At 40.6% G+C, this 23629-nt stretch overlaps 1 protein-coding gene across 2 annotated transcripts in view; it reads left to right on the forward strand.

Annotated features, from left to right (window-relative positions):
• The window catches only part of ANOS1 (anosmin 1), a 184399-nt gene that overhangs the window by 119807 nt on the left and 40963 nt on the right, over window positions 1–23629 (forward strand). For both annotated transcript variants that reach the window (XM_005283349.5, XM_005283348.5), the window contains 2 exons: window positions 5934–6063; window positions 20683–20888. In XM_005283349.5, the coding sequence (XP_005283406.2) occupies window positions 5934–6063; window positions 20683–20888 (336 nt within the window). The remainder of the gene's footprint in view (window positions 1–5933; window positions 6064–20682; window positions 20889–23629) is intronic.

The following is a 23629-nucleotide window of genomic DNA, read 5'->3' on the forward strand; positions in this document are numbered from 1 at the left end:
TCTTCTTACAACTCTCAGCTTCATTTACTGTTAATCTTGTAAAATGAATGACAGAGGGATCCTGTAACAGTCTCAAAAACCAGAAATTCCATGATGTGGAAACATATAGATCGCAGAGCTTCCATATCCACAGCATAGAATTTTACCACTTGAACTAGAAGAGTAGCTGATAGAGGATCACAGCCTATCATCACTATGTGGACCACATTGCACGTAGCTTATGCAAGTGTTTGCTAGGTCACAGCAGGGCCTCCCAGAGGATTCAAGGGGCCTGGGGTCTTCGGCGGCAGGGGGCCCCCACCACCGAATTGCCACCAAAGACCCGGTACTTCGGCGGTGGGTCCCGGGGCGGAAGGACCCCCCGCCGCGGGTCTTCAGAGCACTTCAGCTGTGGGTCCCGGAGCAGAAGGACCCGCTGCCACCGAATTGCTGCCAAAGACCCGGAGCGGAAGAAGCTCCGGGGGCCCGGGCCCCGCGAGAGTTTTCCAGTGCCTCCGGAGCGAGTGAAGGACCCCGCTCCAGGGGCCCCAAAAAACTCTCGTGGGGCCCAGGGCCTGGGGCAAATTGCTCCACTTGTCCCCCCCTACCCCCCTCTGGGCGGCCCTGGGTCACAGTAGATTATTGAGAGTCATAATGCCTGGCTCTGGAGGTGAACATGGGCTAGTAGTTATAGACAGCACAGCCAAGTACACATCACCCAGCCCAGCACATCTTCGTCTAGTCCAAAGTTGTGGTGGGTGCTGCTGCTTGTTGAGGTATCCTTTTTGGAGCTCGGGCTTGATGGGGTGAGGCAGATATGTTCAATGCACATGGAAGGTTACTGAGGCCATAGCCAAGGATCCAGACTTGTGTATGCCTGTGGCAGTAAAGTGTGTGGGATAACTGCTTCCACATTATTACAAACAGTTTCACAATATTTCTTATGGCTAATTAAAAATACATTTATTGTCATGATTTTTACTAGTGGACCAAGGATAATGGAGGATCTATCAGTTCTGAGTTATGTTTCTCTAGAGTTTGGGTTCCCCACATTTGTTCTAGACTGTTGTAGAAAGTCTCAGCATCACAGTCAATTTGTATATATTGTATCTTGTTGCCTTCAGTGTATTTTTAGTTTAATTTTGCAAAAGTTAATTTTGAAAATGTAAGTTGTCTGCTTTTGCGTACTGTTTTGTGTGATATTTATTTTAAAAAAACTGGTCTTTTAAAAAAAGACATTTTACAAACCATTAGCACACAATGTGCGTAACAAACAAAAAACAAAGTTGAATTACATTATTTAACATATGCAAATTGGTCATTGCACTAATATAGGAGCTTTATTTTCTTTAATATTTTTAATATATTTTTCCTAGTACCACTCTAAAACTTCGGCAGTATAATCTGACATACTACGTATTTTTTGGCAAAATATATTATTTCAGATGTGTAGAAGATTGACACAATACACCAAAGTGATGGTCAGGGATCAATTACCATATAAAATATATTGTACAATGTCATAAATGTGTTAAGGTACCTTATACTATTCAGTTTCACAATTTAACCATCTGTCCTTAGGTATTGCAGGACAGTACCATATCAGTAGCAAACATGCTTTATAGTGATAGACTCAAGGAGATCAATCTAGTTAGCTTCACAAAGAGAAGGTTAAGGGGTGACAGCTCCAATATAATATTAGCGTTAAGATCATTGTTGCTTAATGGTCTCTTATATACACTGGTAGTGTTGCAGGTGTGTAATGAAGTTCAGCCAAACAGTATTTAATATTGTACCGCACGCTATTTTATTTACCTAATATATAGGACATCTGTTAAAATGATGCTGAATATTATGATCTGGGCTCCAAACACAGTTAATATGATTTTTTTTAAATGCAACTTACCATTAAATTGATATAAAATATCCCATAAGCATTTAACATTTTGTTACATTTTGTTGAAATGGTGAATGGTTGCTGAATGGTTCAGTTGTTTAGTGCTCCAACATCATACCTCTCGAGCTCCAGTTACATATACTGTTTATAATCTGCAACAGACCACCTAATAAGAGTTTTGCCACTGAAACCAATGGGAAGAGGAGTAGGTCTGCGGTCAGGTCACAAATTAGAATGAGGTTGGCAGTCTCAGCCTAGACACAGTTTCTCTATTTCTCATAATCACTACACAGTGACGGCACAATTCTTCGTTTGAAACATTCCTAGATTGGAATAGCAGGACCATTACTGGTCAGGGCCAGGAAGTCTTGGCTGAGAAACTGAGAAATTTTGTGCTATGTCTGCCTGTACTATGCCTGTCTTATTACGACCACTCAATTCACCAGAACATTTAAAAAATAAACACCTAAGCAGTGTTGCCTCTAATGTATTACCTCTAGAGACACTGGTCCAATCTCTGATCCCAGTTACACCGGTGTAAATCTTGAAAAACCCACTGATTTTCAGTGGTTGTAACCCACATCTCTTTCCTACTGTTACTCCCTTTCCCCATGACACTATTTAGAGTCTAAGCTATTTGGGTCAGTAACTATGTCTTTCTCTGTCTCCTGTGAAATAATGGCACACCTTTGGGCTCTATAAAATTAAGCTAATATTAAAGGCCGGTTCAGCTATGTTCTAGCCCTCAGGGTGCTCATTTGATTGAATAATTCAGTCTCTCTCTACATAATAAAGAAGCAGATCATGGAGGGAAGAAGATGCAGAGGAAGATTATGAAGGGAAAGGTCTGTAGCCCCCACATAGGGTGCAGTAGTTAATAAGGGAGCCCTAGATTTGTGCAGATGGAGGAAGAAGAACTGGTGACAGCAGCAGCTGGCTGGGCCTGGAATGTACCACAACCACAATAGCTCAAAACAGAGACTGGAGAGGCAGGCAATAAGGCAAGAGAGGAGAGAAGACACCTCGTGCCGCACACCCAACACCAAATATCTCAATTTCCCTGACCGTAGCCTCTTACCAGGTGTGGTTACAGGTAGACACCTTAAGTGCAGGCAGCACCTGAAAACTTAAGCGATCAGTGATCTAAAAATAATTTTGCTGGATAGACAGAGCATCTCTCAAAAGTTCAGCCTGGCTCACTAGGCCTGGGACATTCACAGACATCAGGAGTATCTATATGATGCAGTGTGTAGCACAACTGGTTCATTTATTCCTTATATAGTATTGACATGAGGAACAAATATGTAATAATGGGCCCTTCAGTCGAACAGAAAAAGGTATAACATTATCCAATGGCTGCAATTTGAAGCTAGACAAATTCAGACTGGAAATAAGGTATTCATTTTAAACAGTGAGTGAGTGTAGTTAACCACTGGGACAATTTACCAAGAGTCGTGGTGGAGTCTGCATCACTGACAATTTTTAAATCAAGACTGAAAGTTTTTCTAAAAGATCTGCTCTAGGACACAGGTTTTCAAACTGTGGGGCACGTGGCAATCCCAGGCAGGGCTGGGACTAGCCCTGCGCGGTGGGGCAGGAGCACCATCTCCACTTTCTGACTTACTCAGCGGGCCACCCACCCTGTGGATGTCAACATCCGCTGCGGCTGCCCCGATTTCTGCTCCCGGCAGTGTCCACACCCAGCACTGGCTCTGTTCCCAGAGACTGTCACACCTACCTTCCTACACCCTGGAAACCCGAGTTGGGAAGGGAAGGTATTGTGTCTATTTTTGTCTGGGTTGGACGGGGTGCAACTCAAAATTGTAACACAAAGCGGCTCAAAAAGGTTGAAAACCGCTGTTCTAGGAATTATTTTGGGGGAAGGTCTTTGGCCTGTGTTACACAGGAGGCCAGACCAGATGATCACAATGTTCCCTTCTGGCCTCGGAATGTATGAAGCTGGAGGAGACGTGGAGCAAACACACATAGACTTTGCCACCTCCGGGGCACTTGCCATCACAGGTTTCACAGCAACTCAGCAATGGATTTGATACTCGGAAGATGGATTAATGGGAAATAGATCTTGTCAAACTAATTTGATACCCCTTTTTTTATTAGATTACAAGTTTGGTTGACAAAGGCAATAGTGTTGATGTAAAATTTCTACAAGGCATTTGATTTGGCACCACACATTTTGATTAAGAAACTAGAATGATACAAATTCAAAACAGCAAGCATTAAGTGGATTAAAAACTGGCCAAAAGATAGGTCTCAAACTATAAATGTAAACAAGGAATCATCATTGAATGGGTGTTTCTAGATCCGATAGGGATCACTTCTTGGCCCTAGACTCTTCAACATTTTTATCAATGACCTGGAAAAAAAACCATAACTGAGAGTTTGCAGATAACACAAAGATTGGGGGAGTGGTAAATAATGAAGAGGAGAGGTCACTGACACAGAGCAATACGTATTGTTTGGTAAGTTGGGTACAAGCAAACAATATATGTTTCAATACGGTGAAATGTAAATGTATAGGCCTAGGCATAGAGAATGCAGGCCATACTTATATGGTGGGGGACTCAATCCAGGGAAAGAGTGATTCTGAAAAAGACTTGGGAGTCATAGTGTATGCTCAGCTGAACTTGAGCTTCCAGTGCTACACTGTGGCCAAATGGGCTAATGCCATCCTTAGATGAATAAATAGGGGAATCTTTAGTAGCGGTAGAAAGGTTATTTTACCCTTGTATTTGGCACTGGTGCGACCGCTGCTGGAATACTGTGTCCAGTTCTGGTGCTGACAATTGTTGAAAAATTATAAAGGGTTCAGAAAACAATCATGAAAATGATTAAAGGATAGGAAAACATGCCTTATAGTGAAAGACACAAGGAGCTCAATCTATGTATCTTATCTAAGAGGTTAAGAGGTGACTTGATCACAGTAATAACTAGCCACATAGGGGATAGAAATGTGATTATAGAGGTCTCTTCACTCTAGCAGACAAAGATATAACAAGATCCAATGGCTGGAAGTTGAAGCTAGACTTGAAATAAGGTGCAAACTTTTTAAGAATAAAGGTATATTTTAAGGGTAATTAATCATTTGAACAACTTATCAAGGGTTGTGGTGAATTCTCCATCACTGGAAATTTTTAAATCAAGATTGGATGTTTTTCCAAAGTATGCCATCTACAGACGTTCCCTGGGTTACCCAAACCCAACTTACGGAAATCCACACTTACAGAAAAAGTTCCGCTTCTGTATTCAAACTAGAATTAATTCAAGGAATATCTATGGCTTGTGTTATGCAGCAGATCAGACTAGATGATTGCAATGGTCCCTTCTGACCTTATAATCTGTGAGTCTATAAAGATTCTCTGTAAAAATGGGTCCAGGATGCAGCCATATCTGGGGCAGATAGGATGGCTACAGTGGAGCATCACTTTCAGGAACCAGGTGGATGGCCACTTTCCACACAGAAAGAAGGGTCTGCCTCCTATGCATTCCTAAGGATCTGTAGTGTTTTCGGATAGGCCTCAAAGTTTATTCTTCTGGAAACAATCCTGCTCTATCTCTGCAAGGAGATCCTTATGGAGATTTCCTCCCCCTGAACTGATTTCCACAGTAATTATCATTGGAAAACATTTCCATCTGGTTCCCCTGAATGTATACAGGTGTAGTGGAGACCAGAATCTTGCCCACTTAAGTCACAAGTGAAAGTAAGCTGTGTCACTTAAGCTGATTTTTGAGGGATATTTAAAAATAATAATAATAAAAACCCACACTGTTTTGTACAGTTTAGCATGTTCAGAAGCCTTTGCTCAGAATTGTAGGTGTGTTGCAGTTCAGGACTAAGGTGGGCTGGCAAAGTAATGTGCGGTAGTTTGCATGGAATCTGGCAGCACTTATGATTTCACAATTTTATGCAACAATTTCTCCAATATCCTCAACCTCAAAAACCCTACTGATTAAACTAACTGTGTCAGAAGATGTGAGATAGTAAGATTAACATTTCAGAATAAACGGAGTCAGTGTGTTATGACATTTTTCCCACCAGACTACAGAGGAGAGAGTACAACTGTCTGACATAAGACCCAGCAGGTGGTACCAGTTCCGAGTGGCAGCTGTTAATGTGCATGGGACAAGAAGCTTCACAGCACCCAGCAAGCACTTCCGCTCCTCTAAAGGTTTGTATTCATTTCCTCCATCTCACGCTCCCCTTGACTACACCTGGAACACAACCCAATCTTCTTAATATTTTTGTTGTAGATTTTCAACTGGTTGGTTGTCTGCATTTAGTCATTAGCTTAAGGAATGGCCCAGATTTGACTGAAGTTATTACATAAATTAAAGGTTAAAGATGCCAGTATTCTTTTATCTGCAAGGGGGTCCCAGAATTAAAGAACCTTCTCTCGTGTCCTTTCAACACAGCTAGTATGAGAACTGAAGATCTTCTGACCACATGATACTGAATGTCAAACATGAAAGAATTGAGGTCTCAACATATGCTGTTGCAAGTAGTTTCAATATTCGTTATTTTCATAGGGAATATATTCCTGCCATTTGCTGGACAGACAGTATCACATAATTTTGTTGGTTGTGTTCAAGCAATTGTAGCACCAGTAATTTGACTTGGTTCTGCTTCTCTGTGCATGCCCTTCACATGGTCTCTGCCACCATCAAAAAGCATGAATGTCAAGCAGGCTTTTTACTCTGAAGAGGGAGAAGTGCTCGAAATTTCATGAACTCTACTAGAGACTGTTATTTCTATTTGCTTTTATATAAAAGGCACTCCGGTGGTGATGCGTGGCAGTATAAATCCCTAAGATAGACAGACTTTCTGTTCATTTCAGCAATAGGTGACACAAATCTTTAGTGATGTTAGATGCAGCACACTTCAAGAACCATATGCGTTTCTATTTCTGTATGTGTTATGAACATCAACATTCTGAAGGTATCAGAACTCCAATGGAGAAGGTGGGAGCAAATATTCAGCATGATACATGGAGAAATAATCAAGCAATTATGGTCACAGTAATCAGCTATTACTCATTGTCTCAGTGTGTACTTTTTTATTACTTGCCACCTTGACACTCATTGTATACCACACAGGTAAACTGCTCAGTCCAGATCCTTCCTGGCCACAGCTCAGCAGCTTTCAGCAGGCAACAGAAATGGCATCCCTTTCCCCAGTGAGCTAAAGGAGTAAATGTAGAGCTAACATGTAAAAAGCATGAAGAGTTCCTGAACAGGTTTAGTTTCAGGGACTGGAATAGAGCCTCTCTTCTGCATATGGTAGGCTAAACCTTTTCTAGTGTAGACTGGGTCTAAAAGTCGTGCCATCTCATCAAGGTGCAGATGTCTGTCAGTAGCAAACTACTAGTGGCTAGGGCAGCAGTATGTTGGTCTATTTTCTGAAGTAATTTTTTTTTCCTGGGGTAGCAAATGTAACAAGTTGATTTTTCTCTGACTACATTCATGCTTCTTTATACCACACCTCAATTATTTGTCTGGATTTTGTTAGTCTGGACAAATATCTGTTTGCCGGGATGCAATTTGAAGCTGTAATTGTAATTGAAGATGTAACAGAAGTTTTGGCTTTTGCATGGCATTTTCGGGCAGGATTTGTAGTAAGTTCTAACACATTTCTTCGCTCCATAGTGCGCTAGCCCCAGGAACATATGACCCTAAATACCCACATTGAAAATGACCACATTTTAGATAGTTGGAGCCTCCTATTTTTGGCAGCCTACCCATCTGCCCTTCTCCAGCACTTGCATATATAACCTACTATTCCTGGTTGTTTTGTTGGCAGAAAGAGCCCTAAGAATTCTGTGACAAGGACAGCTAAAGCCTGGAGCAATTTTTACGTTCTTTTACAGAAGAAACTAAAATAATTGGCATCTTTATAGCAGCAAAAAGTATAACCAACCTTGTTCAAAAGGTTATAGTAACTCTCACAAGTAGCTATTTTCAAAGCTAAACTGCAGTCCTCAACAAAGAAATGTGAATTGCCATGCAAGCAGTAGAGAATAGTTAGTTGATCAACTCCATAGTCAACTTTATTTCTCTTCAGGAATTTATGTAATTATTATTCAGGGTTGCTGGCACTTTTTGTGGCTATGACAAAATCTGTGCCACATTCACAAGTCCAGTAAGAAATATTTGAGGTTTCCCTCCACAAGAAAGACATATGTATAGGAGCATAGTCATATATAATAATAGTACCAATGCCACAATCAGTGACAGAATTCATCATCTTGTGCCACTAAGAAATGGTCCAATATTGAATTTGTTGGATTAGCTGCAGAAAAAACAAAACCCTATGCTCTTTGGCTATAGGATTACCCACTCTCCTCAAATCAGCTTAAATCAACCCTGTATGTATGAAGTAGCTGATGAGTATTAGTGGTTTTATATGGAGATGGAGAAGATTTATCAAGGACTGGATCTAGAGTTTCATTAAAGTCTCCAACTATAATAATAGGATGAAGGCCCATGTCATTTACACTCATGAAAATATTTGGGATCATCCTGGTTTGTCCTGTGGAGATTGGCAAAGATGTTTTTAGAATTGTCGATTTCAGCCATGAGAACAGTAAATCTAACCTCACTGTCAGATATTATCCTCAGAATATTAATATTAAACTTTCTATGTATTAGTACGACAACACCCTTAGCTTTATAATACAAGCAAACAGGAAACATAGAGGCCTATTCAAGCTTTATTCAGTTTACAAGCTTCATGTTCTGTCAGATGTGTCTCCTGGAACATAACAATGGCATCATTCTTTTTTTTTAAGCATTGCGTATTTTTTTCTCTTTTAACAGGGTTATTAAAATCCTTTAAATTCCAGGAGACATGTTTAGTTATCGGAGCCATCATTGTTAAAATATACTGGGTAAAATATAAGGTCGCTTTGTGAATAAATGAAATAGCAAAATTTTCTGAGTGGCATACAGTTCTTGCATAGCTAAGCAGCAAAAATTATATAATCCAGGGATAGGGTATCACTTCCCAATACCTAGTCTACAAGAGTAGGAATGAAATTCCTAGCATTGGACAGTAACAGGATGGTGGCAGAAAGAGAAATTAAATAAGTGAAATAACATGGAAAAGATAGTGGAGAGAGAAATACACATTAGTACCATACAATAAAAAAAAAGAGGAATCTGGGTAAACAGTCTAAAAACACACACGACACCCAGAGGGGGCTGCTGGATCAGGTGAAACTTGGGATCCTCATAGCCCCTGGGGCCCCAAACATTACTATAGTAATCACTTATTACCAATAGAATCTTGATACATTAGTCCATAAGGAAGCACCATCTAATAAAGCAATGATTTTTATATAATAAATATATAATATATTATATATCACAATCAATGCTCTAGGCCAACCACCTGGAGCTCACTGGGGACAAGGGCCTGGTGTGCCCCTTCTATATCGAACCAAAAATCTACTGGCAAATCCAACAATATAATAGTTTAGGGACAAATTTGGAAGGTTTACTTTTCTCTGTTCCCTCAGAGAATCCTGATGTTACATCATTGTGAGTGGCTTTCTAGATCCAATAGTTAGGTCTTAATAGTCCTGATATCATAACAGCTCTTCATAACCTATAATTTGTTCTCTCTGAAATCATCTTCTACTTCAGAAATTCTGTGTTCTGCTTCACCCATCCTTCTGGTTAGAGCTGTAGTGCACTCTGAATTTCAGTCATGGTGGCCTGTAAGGTGGAAACTGTAGATTTAATTTCAACAGTATCCATGGCCATCTGGACCTTGTAGAAGGGAGGCAGACAGATCTTCTCTGTTTTTTTGGTGCTTTTTGGATTTGGAGAAGGCGATGTGGTGCTAGAGGGCACCTTGGAGGTTGCAATAGTTGGGCACAATATTTCTTAGGGGCTGTAGGGGACCATTCTGGGGGATTCCCCGGGGGCCACTTCAGAGTTCAGGCAACCTGGGTTGCAGTGCCCTCTGGGGTCCTCCACCTTCTTGTTCTTAAAAAACAGAACAAAACAAAACAAAAAACTGCTCATTCCATGAAGCATTCCAATGATAATGACCCTTAACCAGGGGTTCCCAAACTTGGTTTGCGGCTTGTTCAGGGTAAGCCCCTGGCTGGCCGTGAGACACTTTGTTTACCTGAGTGTGTGCAGGTACGGCTGCTCGCAACTCCCAGGGGCCACAGTTCGCCGTTCCCTGCCACTGGGAGCTATGAGCGGCTGTACCTGCGCATGCTCAGGTAAACAAAGTGTCTTGCGGCCAGCCAGGGGCTTACCCTGAAGAAGACGCGAACCAAGTTTGGGAACCCCTGCCCTAGACCATTCTGAGTCTATTCGGTTTGATTTTATAACACATTGTAGTCTCTGCTACCTTTATATTGTAAGGACTTGAGAACAGGAACTCGGTAGTTTGACATCAGCTCACTTATTTGTTTATGACACTATATAAATAATAAATAATATTTCTTATTACACTCAGGTAATCAGTGACCTCATTGGAGATAACAACACTCATAAAATATTCAGAATGCTAAAAAGGAGCAGCTGTTTTTTGTGTGTGCTTGTTTTTTTCCAGATAAAGGGTTCAAGTGTGGCCAATATGCATGGCTTTGCATTGGGAGTGGAGTGAAGCTGCACTGCTCCAGGGGGAACTCCTTAAGGGATTGTGCCACAGAAAGTAAAAAATCCCTCCCTGAGGTACTTGTCTGGGTGAGAGAATGCCCAGCTCTTTGGGACAAGGACTGTCATTTTGTACAGCACTTAGCACCATGGGGTCCTGGTCCATGACCATGCAACACCTGGGGTGTTGCAATACAAATAATAATGATCAGAATGATGCTCCCCAAGAGAGCTGATTTAGAAATTTTGAATTTTTGACTTATTTTTTTGCCATCTTTTGCTCATTTGAGTGGCTAATATTTTCCAAAACAAAAGATTTTCGCAAATAAACAAAATCATAAACAAAAAAAAATCATTTTTTCCCCTCACATGTTGACTGGTTCTACTCCCCAATCTGTGCCACTGGGCTCTGGAATGGGAAGGAGGAGGGCTCCTTGGGAGGCAGCAGTCCCTGTGCTCCATTACTGTGTCTGTCTGGGGGCAGAAGATTGCAGAAAGCTACTTGTGCCCAAACCCAACTTGTGTGGATGTTCAGTTACCTGCCTGAAAGGTGCTTGGTGCCAATGATATGACTTGTTAGTCAGGGACACAGTATGAAATTCACTTAACAGAAGTAACAAAAGTGCATTTGGGTCAGTGTTTTGAGGCTCCTGTTGTGTAGTATTAACCTAATCCAGCTTTGTATATAATGGAGGTTTAGTGTCTCAAGAACAGGGGTTGCAGTTAACTGGAGGGATCAACATTAAACATTGACATTTAATACATTTATTTTTTAAGCCTATTCCTAGATTAATGTGCCATTTTCCTAAGCAAAAAGAGGCTATATAGGTCATCAAACACACACACAAACAGCCAAAACACTCTCCCTCTGCTAGTGGCTTTTGTCTTCATCATGAAGGCAGTTACTAGCGTACACAGTATAAATTACCAAGAAAAAGGAAGCAGACAACATTGTTTTCACAGCACATTAGTACCATGCTGGATGTGATTTCATGCATACATTACTAAGTGTTAGTAAAACCAGAACAGACACCCATTCCCAGCAATAAAACTCTGTCTGTTGCTCCTATGAGACCAATGATTTTTTTATACTGTTGCACAGCTGGTTTATGTGTGCCATTTCCAATGGGCAAAACGGATCCCTCAGCATATGCCTTGGAACTGTTTAATAGCTAGAAACTTGTCTGTGATGCAGCTTCAACAGTTCTGTAAAGACTTACAAGGTATAATGTTTAAAAGACAGTGTTTGGTGATCCATTATATAGATATGTGAAATGAAAAAAGGTCCCAAATTAGAACCAAACTTGCTCTGATTATTACAATTCATAAGGAGAATTCCAAGGTCTAGTGTCCTTTTTCCTCTATGACATGCCGTACAATTCATTTATTCATTATGCTCATTACACATTAAGCAGTTGCCAAGTTTTGACCAAGAAATGGTTGCATTTTGGTAATGGATGAAGTGATCCCACTGCATAGTTTGTATGTATTGGTTTGTTATGGTTGCAAAGTGCTTTTGGATGTAAGGTGGTTTTCAATATAGTAAAGATAATTAATATAGCAATACATTTTTTTTAATTATTCAGAATATGGGGGAGGAGGTAGTTAAACAGCAAGGATTCCTCTTTTGGGGAATATGGGGACAAAGTTTTCCATGTGAAGGCAGAGTAACCAGCAACACAGGAATTTAACTCCTTTCGGTATACACAGGCCAGATATGGTGCAGACAAATGCAGTATTTGCCCAATGTGCTGTGACGGTGACCTCAGCCTTGACCTAATGAAGCTATCATTTCTAGGGGTGAGAAGTGATTTATGTGTCATGTTGCTTAGCCCAGAACTATTTCCAGATCGAGGACAAGTCTGTGTGCCAAATTCAAGTATATATGATGATTTATTTTTTTTACTTGAACTACAGTACTCACCACAAAGGAAAGAGTTGCAAACAATGATAGTCTTTCTGCAACCAAAAGGTTTGATTGTGCCCTTAGCTAAGCACATGCTTATGCAACAACAGTAATAAAAATAGGCATTTGAGAAACTCCAAAACTGGAATTATAAAATATTGTCATCTTCCAAAGAGGTATCAAGACAAAATGCACCTATCTAATTTATATTTTAAGTGATCAGTAAAAGGGGTTAATGAAGTGTAACTATAACGTAACAGGTAGTGTGACCATACATCCCGTTTTGGCCGGGACAGTCCCTTTTTTAAGCCCTGTCCTGGCCATCCCAATTTTTTGGGCAAAACTGGGCATTTGTCCCACTTGCTCTTGCCAACTGACCATCAGTTGGCAAGAGCAAACTGGACAAATCCACAGTTTTGGCAAAAAAGTGGGTGTGACCCCCTTGCAGGGCACAGAGGAATGTGTGGGGGAGGGAGGGGCAAGCAGCAATGCCAGCCCTGCACGAGAGGGAGGGCTCGGGAGAGCGGCTTGGGCCGTGCCGGCCCTGCGCAGGCTGGTGGCGGGGGGTAGGGAGGTGTCTCAAGTCAGTCCAGCATGTAGGGAGGAGAAGGGGGTGGTGGGCCAGCCCCAGACGGTGTCCCGTTTACCCTTTGGGAAAATATGGTTACCCTAGTAACAGGTTAGCATCGTAGTTACATTAATCAGTATTTTGTTTCTGTAGAACTATATAAGCTTTTGCATTATTTTGATACAACATTTCTTTGCCACTAGCATTTGCCTTGATGTACAAACCATGATATGACTTGTCAGTGCCCGGTAGAAGCATAACGTTTTCATTCAATAATGCAATAGTAAAAGAAAGAATATGAAAAAAGTGTTATCAGATAATTGGGGAACACATTATTGGGGAAGAACACTCTAGTGGGGCTATTACAATGTTAGTTCTGTATTTGATATTTAACAAGTTTGTTTTACCTGACACTTTCTTTATCTGTGTTCACAGTACACTATGTCTGGCTTATCCTCTATTGGTTCTCACTTGTGACTTTTGCCTGTGAAATAAAAACCTTTTAAATCACAGAAAAGCGGGAGATTCCCAAATATTTGGACTTTTATGGAGGTAGTTTTCTCAGTTGCAGTAGTGATGAGTGTCATAGAAATGTCTATAAATAAAATTAGTATTTGCATGTAAAGACATTAGACAAAGTAGTGATATGTTAGCTTTAAATAAAATGGAACAGATACTCCGCTGGCGTAAATTGTCATAATTCCATTGATTTCAGTAGACTCCATTGACTTAAATGGAGGTATGACAATTTATAACAGCTGGAATTCTGTATCTACATCACAATCTCAGGAAATATTCCCCACCTCCAGGCAATATTTTATTGCTACTGTCCAAACAGACAGTATTCATATTGCCTTCAGCCTGCTAATCTGTCTTCACAGGATTTATTCTAATATTCCAAATTTTTAAGCAACTTCAAACAGTGCTATATTTTTAAAAAATCACCAGTCCTGAGAATTTTTACCTCTTCCTCCCTCAAATGTGAAATTTCTCCCCCCAAAAGTCCAAAGACCAGCATGATAAAAATAATAAAAAAATATTGTGGTAACATTTTTAGGACCACAAAATAGGTACACAAAAGAGAATACTTGGGAAAAAATATGTGGTGTTGTCACTACTGCTGGCATGTGACTCAGCAGGGTTACATATAAATCCCTTAGAAAAGAAGATTTTTTTCCAGGAATGTAGGACCGGATCCTCAAAGAAATGTAGATACCTAAATGGAGTTAGGATCTAGGCCTTAGCATTCTGAATGAGTTTTTCATGGACCTCTGAAGAATGGTGTTAACATTCCATTTCAGCAAAAGAACAGCTCTGGTAGCATCTATTCCCATTCAACTCTTCACTTCTTACCAAACGCTTTTCATCACACTGCATGTTTGTTCAGCTGGTCTGTTGGTTTCTGGTAAAGCCAGAGCAAATGTTATTTGGTACAGCAATGTCTTTCACCAACATTTTGTAGTTATAAAAAATATTCTGGGTGAAAACCCAACCCTGTGATTCAATGGGAGTTTTGCCTTTGGCTTCAGTGAGCCAGGATTTCACGCCATATGTTTTCACTGATGAAATGAAAAAAATAGGGACGTTTCAGGTTTCCTGAAAGTTTCCAGGACACTGGGAGGTATCATATGAAAAAGGACATACAGTCACTTTACAGGATGGACCAGTTTCTGTTTCGGGTACTGGGAACTTTTCTATACATAAAAATATCCATTACCTGCAGTGCCACCAGGCTAAAAGCAGAAGCTTTATCCAGTTGGGAAGGGGAGAGTCCCAGCTTCAAAGGGACACACAACACTTGTTTCTAGCCCTTAATGAGCTGGAGATAACAGATTTTAAAGCTGTCACAGTTGTACATCTAGAGAAGCTATTTCAGTTCATTTTTAGAAGTTGTTTATGAGCTCCCTGAGCCCTCTACAATTGCACTATAAAAATGAAGCCACCCATCTTAATAGGTGAAGGGATAAAAAAATAGTCTCAATAACTTATTTTTTGTATCCTTCCACCTGCAAAGACATACGATGTAAAATACCCTTAAAATAATTCTTCTGTAACATATACATAATGGTGTCACGTGGTTTACTTGATGCTCACATGAGATGACCTGTATAATTCATCTATGGCTTTGCCGTGATGGGCAATATGATGACGATGATGTTGATTTATTGGTATTATCATTGTGCCTTGAAGCACATCCAACACTCATACTGATAAAACATTTATTGCTTCTCACACTATCATACAGTACACAAAATATGTAAAATAAATAGCTAAAACTTTAAGTCAATCAAAGATTTGTCCTTAGTAACAAATTCAGAAGTTGGCCCATAGCACTCAAATCATGAAACATATATTTATGAACCATATATTTTTAATTGATCTCAATAAATTTCCTTGTGATATGACAGTTATCATGTACAGATTGTTTTAACATATGTAGAAAGTAGACAATAAATTATATTAGAACACAGTCCCTGACATTAGTTTAAGATTAACTAGGGAAATACATCACTCATAGTTGTTCTCCCAATATACAGAGCTAGATTAATTATATACTTAAGACTGAGGCAGTGGATTCTTCACAGTTAAGGAAGTGACTATCAGGGCAACACTTCACCTGAGGGAAAATGGGAAAGTGGTTTCTAAGAGAGCTGAAATATTTAGAGCAAGTGTGAAGATGTGAGGACTCCTCATTACTAGGGAAAGTCAGATTGAATTGCCCGAGTCCAATAACTCAAGCATACTTGGTAATTTTTATGACCAAAAATGAGGTTGAGTGGAATATGTGAGAAACAGGAGCAGCCATTATTATTTGAAATTCCTTTTTAGTGACAGTAATAAGCCATTCATTATTTCACATCTGCTAATCTTTAACTAGGAAATGCTGTCCTTATTAATTGTGATCATGTCAGTTTGCATCCCCTAAATGATGGGATTTTTCAGTGAGACCATTTATCGTGGGGATTATCTGATGAACTTTCTGTGCCTGGAAAGTTCATTTAACAGCTCATTTACCATTATAAAAACACTCAGGTGAATCACGCAGTAAATGAATGTCTGGTGTCCCTTTTACACACCTCCAGCTTTATTTCTGCTAATAAGTGATGGTTCATTAGGCCTACAGTTCACGTGCAAAATGAGTCTTTTCAACCTTATTACTTTGTTTGTTATAAGCTAGTAATATACCTTGACATTTGGCAAAATGTGTTATTCTAGCTGATATGCTTTTAAATTTAAATGTAAATCTTTCTTGTTTCACTGCTTTACTCTGGATCAGGACCTTCTCTTTTACAGTTCCATAGTGTTTTGATGCTGATGATGTTGGGCTAGAACAAGCATAAAAAATGAAGACAAAATTGTCTTGTTTTATTAAAGAGTTTGCCATTTAAAATATTGGCCAAATTCACTCCTTGTATAAGTCAATTGTCTTCATTGTGATGTTGTTTACCTTAATTCAGTCTCCTTGTGCCTATGCATTATGATACAGTCTTTAATTACATGGTCACACACTATTTTTTTTTTCAGGGTCCTGCCTCATTCAGTGCACAGGATGGACCTGCTCTGGAGATGAATTGGGGTGTGTAGTAAAGGAAGTTGTGTGTAGGACCCCAGCTAGGGTGATCAGATGTCCTGTTTTTAAAGGGACAGTCCCATATTTAAGCCCTCCTGTAGGTGTCCCTACTTTTTCTTAAAAATGGGCAAATTGTCCTGTATTTTCAGTTCCCTTCTCCCCCATCAGTACTGGCGGGTCCTGCTGCTGGCCTGATCCTTGCTCACCAGCTGCCCGCCCACCAGCGGTGTGTGTGGGGGTCCAGTGGCTGATGAGGGGGTGGGTGTGCAAGGCTTGTGGCGGGGTGAAGATGCAGTGCGCAGGGCCGGCTGCTCCCCCTGCTGGTCACAGTCCCCGCTGTGTGCTGCTCTTGGCCTGCAGGGCCCTGCCCCCCATCCCGTTTCCGGCTGGCCCAGCACCCCGGGAAAGCCCAAGACCCCAAGACCCGGCCAGGAGGAGCCAAGCCCTGCATGTGCCAAAGCACCGCACAGCACTGGCACGGGGAAGCCTCTCCGCCCCTCAGCTAAGCTCTGGAGTAGCAAACGGGGGGGGGGGGGGGAGTGATTTCCAGCCCATTCACACCTCAAACCTGCAGGCTCCACAGCAACCCCCGGGGCAAGGACTTAGCACCCTCTTAACCCATTTCCCCCCCACACACACACACACACACTGGGTCCCGACCCCAGGGAGCGTGGGGCTGCTCCATCCCCTAGGCAATTTCCCCTGCTGAGCCACCTCTCTGACTGGGTTCACTGAAGCCCCTGCAGTCAGGTTCCTGGGCCCTGGTGCACAATGCTTCCTTAAGGCTTAACCCCTTTCTGCCTGTGCTGTAGCTGGGGGACAGGAGGCGGCTGGGTTATGTTGGTGGCCAGCAGCAGCCTGGAGGTGTTTGCTGCCTTTTGACACTGTGTGGGCAGGAAGGGACAAACTGCTTCCAGCCACAGGGGATGTGGGGAGAAGAGATGAACTATGCAAAGACACGGGCCAGATCATCCTTTCCTCACCCACTCTTCCCTTGAGGCTGGAAACAGCTCACATCCCTTCCCTCCCGCACAGTGCCGAAAGGCTGTTGCTGGCCACATTCTTACCCTACGTGTCCTCCTTTCCTCCCCCCACACACACGTGTTGCCTTGGGAAGATGCAGTGCCAGGTATCTGGAGAGCCGGGCCTGTCCTAGGGGCCCAGCCAGGCATGTAGGGAAGAGAGCACTGGGAGGAAGGGTTTGGTCAGTCACCCTCCTGTGTGAGAGAGGCGTACGGGAGTGTGTGTGTGTGTGTGTGTGTGTGTGTGACATCCCTCCCCATGTGAACCCTAAAGCCTTAAAGAAGGCAAATAAAAAGAATCCAACTACGCAGTATTTCTTTTTAACAGGGGCTCTGTCAACTTGATGTTAATTTTAACATTTGTACTGCATAGTTCTGATTGATTGCCGTTGAACTTGCTTGAATACAAGTAAGTTTACCTGGTGTCCCATATTCAGTATTGGGAAATATGGTCACCCTAACCCCAGCCTCATTTCTTGCAGAAGTTGGGAAGTGTGTAGTGAATGAGACAGGATTGCTGGTTAAGGGAGCTGACTGCTGCTCTGGTGAATTGGATTTTATCCCAGCCTCTGCCTCAGAGTTCCTAGGTGATGCTGGACAAATCACTTAAACCAAACTTTTCACAGTGGTCACTAATTGTGTGTTCCTCATTTTCTGGCTGCCTGACTTCAGACCCTGGGGTCTGGTTTACAGAAGTGCTGAGCATTCACAGCTGCAACTGAAGTCAATGGGAGTTATGCTTTGAAGTTATAAGATACTATGTGATGCTAAGTACTCTGAAAAATAGTTCATAGGTATCTCAGATTGGGCATCCAAAATTAATGGATACTTTTGACTTTAATCTCTCTGTGCCTCAGAGAATAAAAGGGAGATAATACCAAGGGTTTTGTGAGGCTAGAACCATTCTGTGCACTGACTGAGGCAGGAGTCCTATGGAAACAACAGTATATGATATCGTAATTAAAAACTGTCTTGTAATACATACACACAAGGGAGCCGAATTAAGGTTGCACAGATAACCTTAATTCTGACAAAAGAGGGTCCTGTGGTACCTTTAAGACTAACAGAAGTATTGGGAGCATAAGCTTTAGTGGGTAAGAACCTCACTTCTTGCATCTGAAGAAGTGAGGTTCTTGCCCACGAAAGCTTATGCTCCCAATAATTCTGTTAGTCTTAAAGGTGCCACAGGACTCTCTGTTGCTTTTTACAGATTCAGACTAACACGGCTACCCCTCTGATACTTAATTCTGACATTTCCTATCTTTTGAATTCAAATCATATGACTTCCCCATTCTGGCTGCCTGGGTGCCAATAGGAGTGTCACTGGAAGCACAGGAGAGACCGGTTCCCTCTTCTCATTTTCAGTGTCAGGCCCTACACTGGCCCTGAACAGCTGGGGCAGACCTTACAGAGAATGTACTTCTGAGACACTGCCACTCTAGGCACAAGCACAATCACTTGCTCTTTGGGAGTTCAAAGAAATAATTTCAAAGAAAAGATTACCAGGGTTAAACAATGAATTTTCCCCTAGTCTCAGTCTTAGAAACATCTGGAACATTTGGGCTGAAATTTTGCAAAACTATTCAACCTGAGGCAGACACTTGACATGGAAAATTTCAGCCCAAACACTTACAGTTTGGGAAAGTTATAAGCAATTAAAGAGTAAGATCTTATAATGGGAAGTGCCAGGCAACCTTAATAAGCAGTGCTACCAGCCCCACATGTAGTATAGGGTCCTCATAATCAGGATCGCCTCCTAATTCTCTTCTGGACTCTGTCACTGACTTGCTGGCCTATGCCATAGTTTGCCATTCTCTTGGATCATACTGTCCTAGTTACAGACAGCAGAACTGCCCAAGCTGGACGTCTCTTCTGCATGAAAGAGGGGTTGGTGTTGGTAGGACATGCTATGAGAGAGTCCTCAGCTTTTGAATTCACTCTCCTGCATGGTGAGGAATAGTCCATATGTTGACCTTGAGGTAAATCTTGAGGCACGCCCTCTTTACTCAGGCTTTACTCTCTCTCCTGGAGAGAAAGGAATGTGATAAGGGCTGACAGTATTTTAAGGATGTTATAGTTATTTCTGTGGTTATTTTCGGGTTTGGGGGAGGCTGTTTTTTGGCTGTATTTTTAAAACTGTCTTTTTGTTTTAAATTATTTAAATTATTATTTAAATTACAAATCCATATAAATCTATAAAATGGCTAGAATAGTATTTCCCTACCTCAAAGTGTTGTGAGACTTAATTTATATTCATAAAGCTCTTAGAGATCCTTGAATGAAGATGCTATTGCTGCCTAGATTTTAAGGTGATAGACACGTTAGAATTGTTTTGGCTATATAAATCATTGAGGTGATTCATGGGTCCACAAATACAGAGGCAGTTGCAGGATCCACATTACTTACCAGAAATTAAAATAGTAGGCCTTGTAAGATGCAAGGATTTGTTCATTGATCTTATTTATTTGAAATAGAATGCATAGATTAGAATGATGAGCATGTAAAGTATTATTAGCTGGCAGGAAAGGAAGAGAGATGTATCTTTGTTATTTTTACTCTAAGGAAATGCTCAAATACTATGGTGTTGGGCACTGATATCAGAACCTCGATGGATGGACAGATAGATAGGGACATACATAGATCTTATCTCCTGAGAATTCTCTTAGGATACTGAAGAGAAAAATTCAGTGTTCTACTCTTCATTCCTGCAAGGAAGTTAATTTTTCTCTTGGACCATCTATAAAACATTTTTGTTTTATACAGTGCCTTACATGTGTTTTGTATCTCAGCCAGAAGTAAAACCCGTAATTTAATACTTTTTTTTATTGAACATCATAATAAATGTTGAACAAGACTTGCAGAATAATGGCACAACTAAACCTAATCCCAGAATATACATTTGAAAAGAGTTTGGATTCCAAGTGGTATAATTTACAAAAGTTGATGAAACATATTCAGTTGTTTTTTAAGAATGAAGCAAACTTTGATGATGATAGCTGGTGTTATGAGTTCAGCAGTTAAATCTGTAGAATAGTTACTGAGAAAAGTCATCTTTACTTAATCCATATTACTTCATATTCTTGGGGTTTTTTGTTTTGTTTTTTACTCCAGACCCATCTGCTCCACCAGCCCCAGCTAATCTCAGAATTGCCAACTCCACTACAAATAATGATGGAAGTGTAACTGTAAGGATTATTTGGGATCTCCCAGAAGAACCTGATATCCCAGTTCATCACTACAAAGTCTTCTGGAGCTGGACAGTCAGCAGCAAGTCTGTCATCCCAGCTAAGAAGAAAAGAAGGAAGACTACTGATGGGGTAAGGAGCAAACTGGAAAATGAGGCACAAATTCTCCTAATCAGTCATGGCATATTAAAACATATTTCTGGTTTAAAAAACAAAATTGCGCTGTACCAAATAAATGTGAAGTCACATAAATAAATAGGATGGAAAGGTGTATTCCTTTTAATTTTCAAGAAGATCACTGATAGTTTTTTAGCCAGTTTTGCTTTTAGAAATAAGCATTTCTATTGTTCTGTAGATGCTCATTGAAGTCAAAGAGAGGAGCAAGTGCTGATTGACAGCAGAATTGAACCATATATACAGATGGAAATATTTTAAGAGTCTAAATCCAGATAAACTGGAATCTATTGTAGATGTACAATTAATATATAACACTAATTATTTCTCTAACATAAGGCTTATTTTACTGGAAGCCTCTGAATGATGGAATGCTCATTTAATAAAATGTCATCTATAGCATAGTTATTTCATTATATCAAGGGATCTCTGATATGTTTGCTCATATCAGAGTCATTTCTGATGGATTAGTTATCATGTAGGTCCAAGATAATAACAAAATCCTTCTTAAATAATCCTACTGTACCAATGCACTGAAATATTTCCATAGGAGAAGATGTGAATTGATATGTAACACATTGGTTTAATGAAAAACTAGCTGCCGTGATCCCCTTAGCCACATTGCATTTTCTTTTTATAATAGCTTAATAGGTAATAGAAATAGAAACAATTAAAGGACATGGGCTAGACTCTTGTCTTAGTTACATTAAAAGCAATATACTAGCAATATATTAGGGTCCTGATTCTCCACTACATCTGAGAACGTAGTGCAGTGTTGGGCCACAGGGAGGTGATTTCAGCTCTCTGATCCTCAGCCACCTGGCCCTAGTGGAAGTGAGAGCAGCAGGGGGCCTACTCTAATTTCTGCTATGACAGAGGATCAGGCATAATGGAGCTCTGTTCCCTGGAATCACTCCCTGGAACACCATTGACACATGCCCCAGTCCCCTCATGCAGATTGGGGAGCACCAGAGTTCCACCAGCAGAGAGTTCCCCTATGCAAGGGCAGTTCACTAGCTATTTCTAGCCATGTTTTACATGACATAAAGTGGACTTAGTGGACCAGAGACTCTGGTTTTATGTGTTATTCTTCAATTCAAAGCCCCATGGTAAAAACACCTAGAAAGGGAGGGTAGTATTCCAGGGTATCTCTGCTGTCTTAGAACCACTGTGTATTCCACTGGGTGACACAGGAGTAGAGCTGGCATATAAAAGGCAGGTAGTGAAGTCTGCAGTTCCCAGGTAAAGTACTATAGGTCAGAGATCTTCAACCAAAGAGGCCCCAATCCCATGGATCCCTAGCCAGGTATGTAGTGAGGCTGTCCTTTAAATCACAAAATGAAGGAAATTTTAAATAGAACTGGATCCTTAGTGTTATTTTAATTAAAACCACTTTAGATGTATGAGTAGGAAGTATATTACATCAAGATGTTTTAAGAACAGATAATAAATAATACCTTGCTCTTATATAGCACTTTTCATCAGTAGATCTGAAAGCACTTTACAAAGGATTAAGTATCATTATCTCAGTTTTCCATCATACAAGGTGACACGTTTTTGTTAGTAGATCCGTGTTCTGGCCGTCATATATGTTCACAGCTATCATTGAAGCCTATGACAACTAAGCACATTCATCCAAAAACAGAGATTAGCCCCTATTATACCTCTGCAGAGAGGTATCTCATCGTGCTTTTTTCTTTTACAGCACACTGTGAAAGCTTTAAAGTGATAGTAGTAAAGGGGAACATTCCCTGATGGAACTCCACTGAAGTCAGTTCTAATCAATGACCCATTAAATATTAGAACAACTTTTCTAAAAAACAAAATTGCACATTTCCAGGGATGGAGAGATGTATTCCTCTGATTTGATAAGATCACTCTGAAACTTTTTAACCAATTTTGCTTTTAGAAGTGATCCAATCCATGCTTTTATGATTACATCTATATGAAGTCAGTGGAGTTGCCAGTAGAGAATTTGGCCTACAGTATTTAAAAATGAAGAGTGCCACCACATGAACTGAGGAAATCAAGAGGCTTAATCAATTTTATATCAATCTCTGAACAAACCAAGTAATGATTGTTAATTTTCAGTACTTTTAGTTAGTACTAACATACTATTTGGTGTTAAATATGACTCTGCATAGTTGACACGCCACTCCTAGTTGACACAAGAAAGCTAGAGAAGTAACAAGGAATTCAGAATAAAAACACAGAGTAAAATGCATCTGAAGAAGTGAGGTTTTTACCCACGAAAGCTTATGCCCAAATAAATCTGTTAGTCTTTAAGGTGCCACCAGACTCCTTGTTGTTTTTGTAGATACAGACTAACACGGCTACCCCCTGATACTTAACAGAGTAAAATTTGTGCCTGGCGAAATATACAATGGGTGCATTTTTAGAAATAAGTCTATGAAAAAATGGAAAGAATTCAGAAAGGCTATGTCTCTTGTTTGCAGTCTTATGGGAATTGATCTACTTTGTGGATTGTTAACTAGAGAATGAAAATCCAGTTCATGTGCCTCTCCATGCGGTGACATTGGAGAACTGAGTTGTTGTTGGGTTTTTTGTTTGTTTGTTTCTTTTCTTTCTATAACAAAGATGAAAAGTACTCTTGTTGGTATTTTAGCAACAGAAGCAAATAGAAAGATATTGTTCAATATACTGCACAGTATGTTCTATCTGTCCTCAGACTAGCTGTC

Source organism: Chrysemys picta, chromosome 1, assembly GCF_011386835.1.
Source record: "Chrysemys picta bellii isolate R12L10 chromosome 1, ASM1138683v2, whole genome shotgun sequence".
In the NCBI taxonomy this organism is placed as follows: domain Eukaryota; kingdom Metazoa; phylum Chordata; order Testudines; family Emydidae; genus Chrysemys; species Chrysemys picta.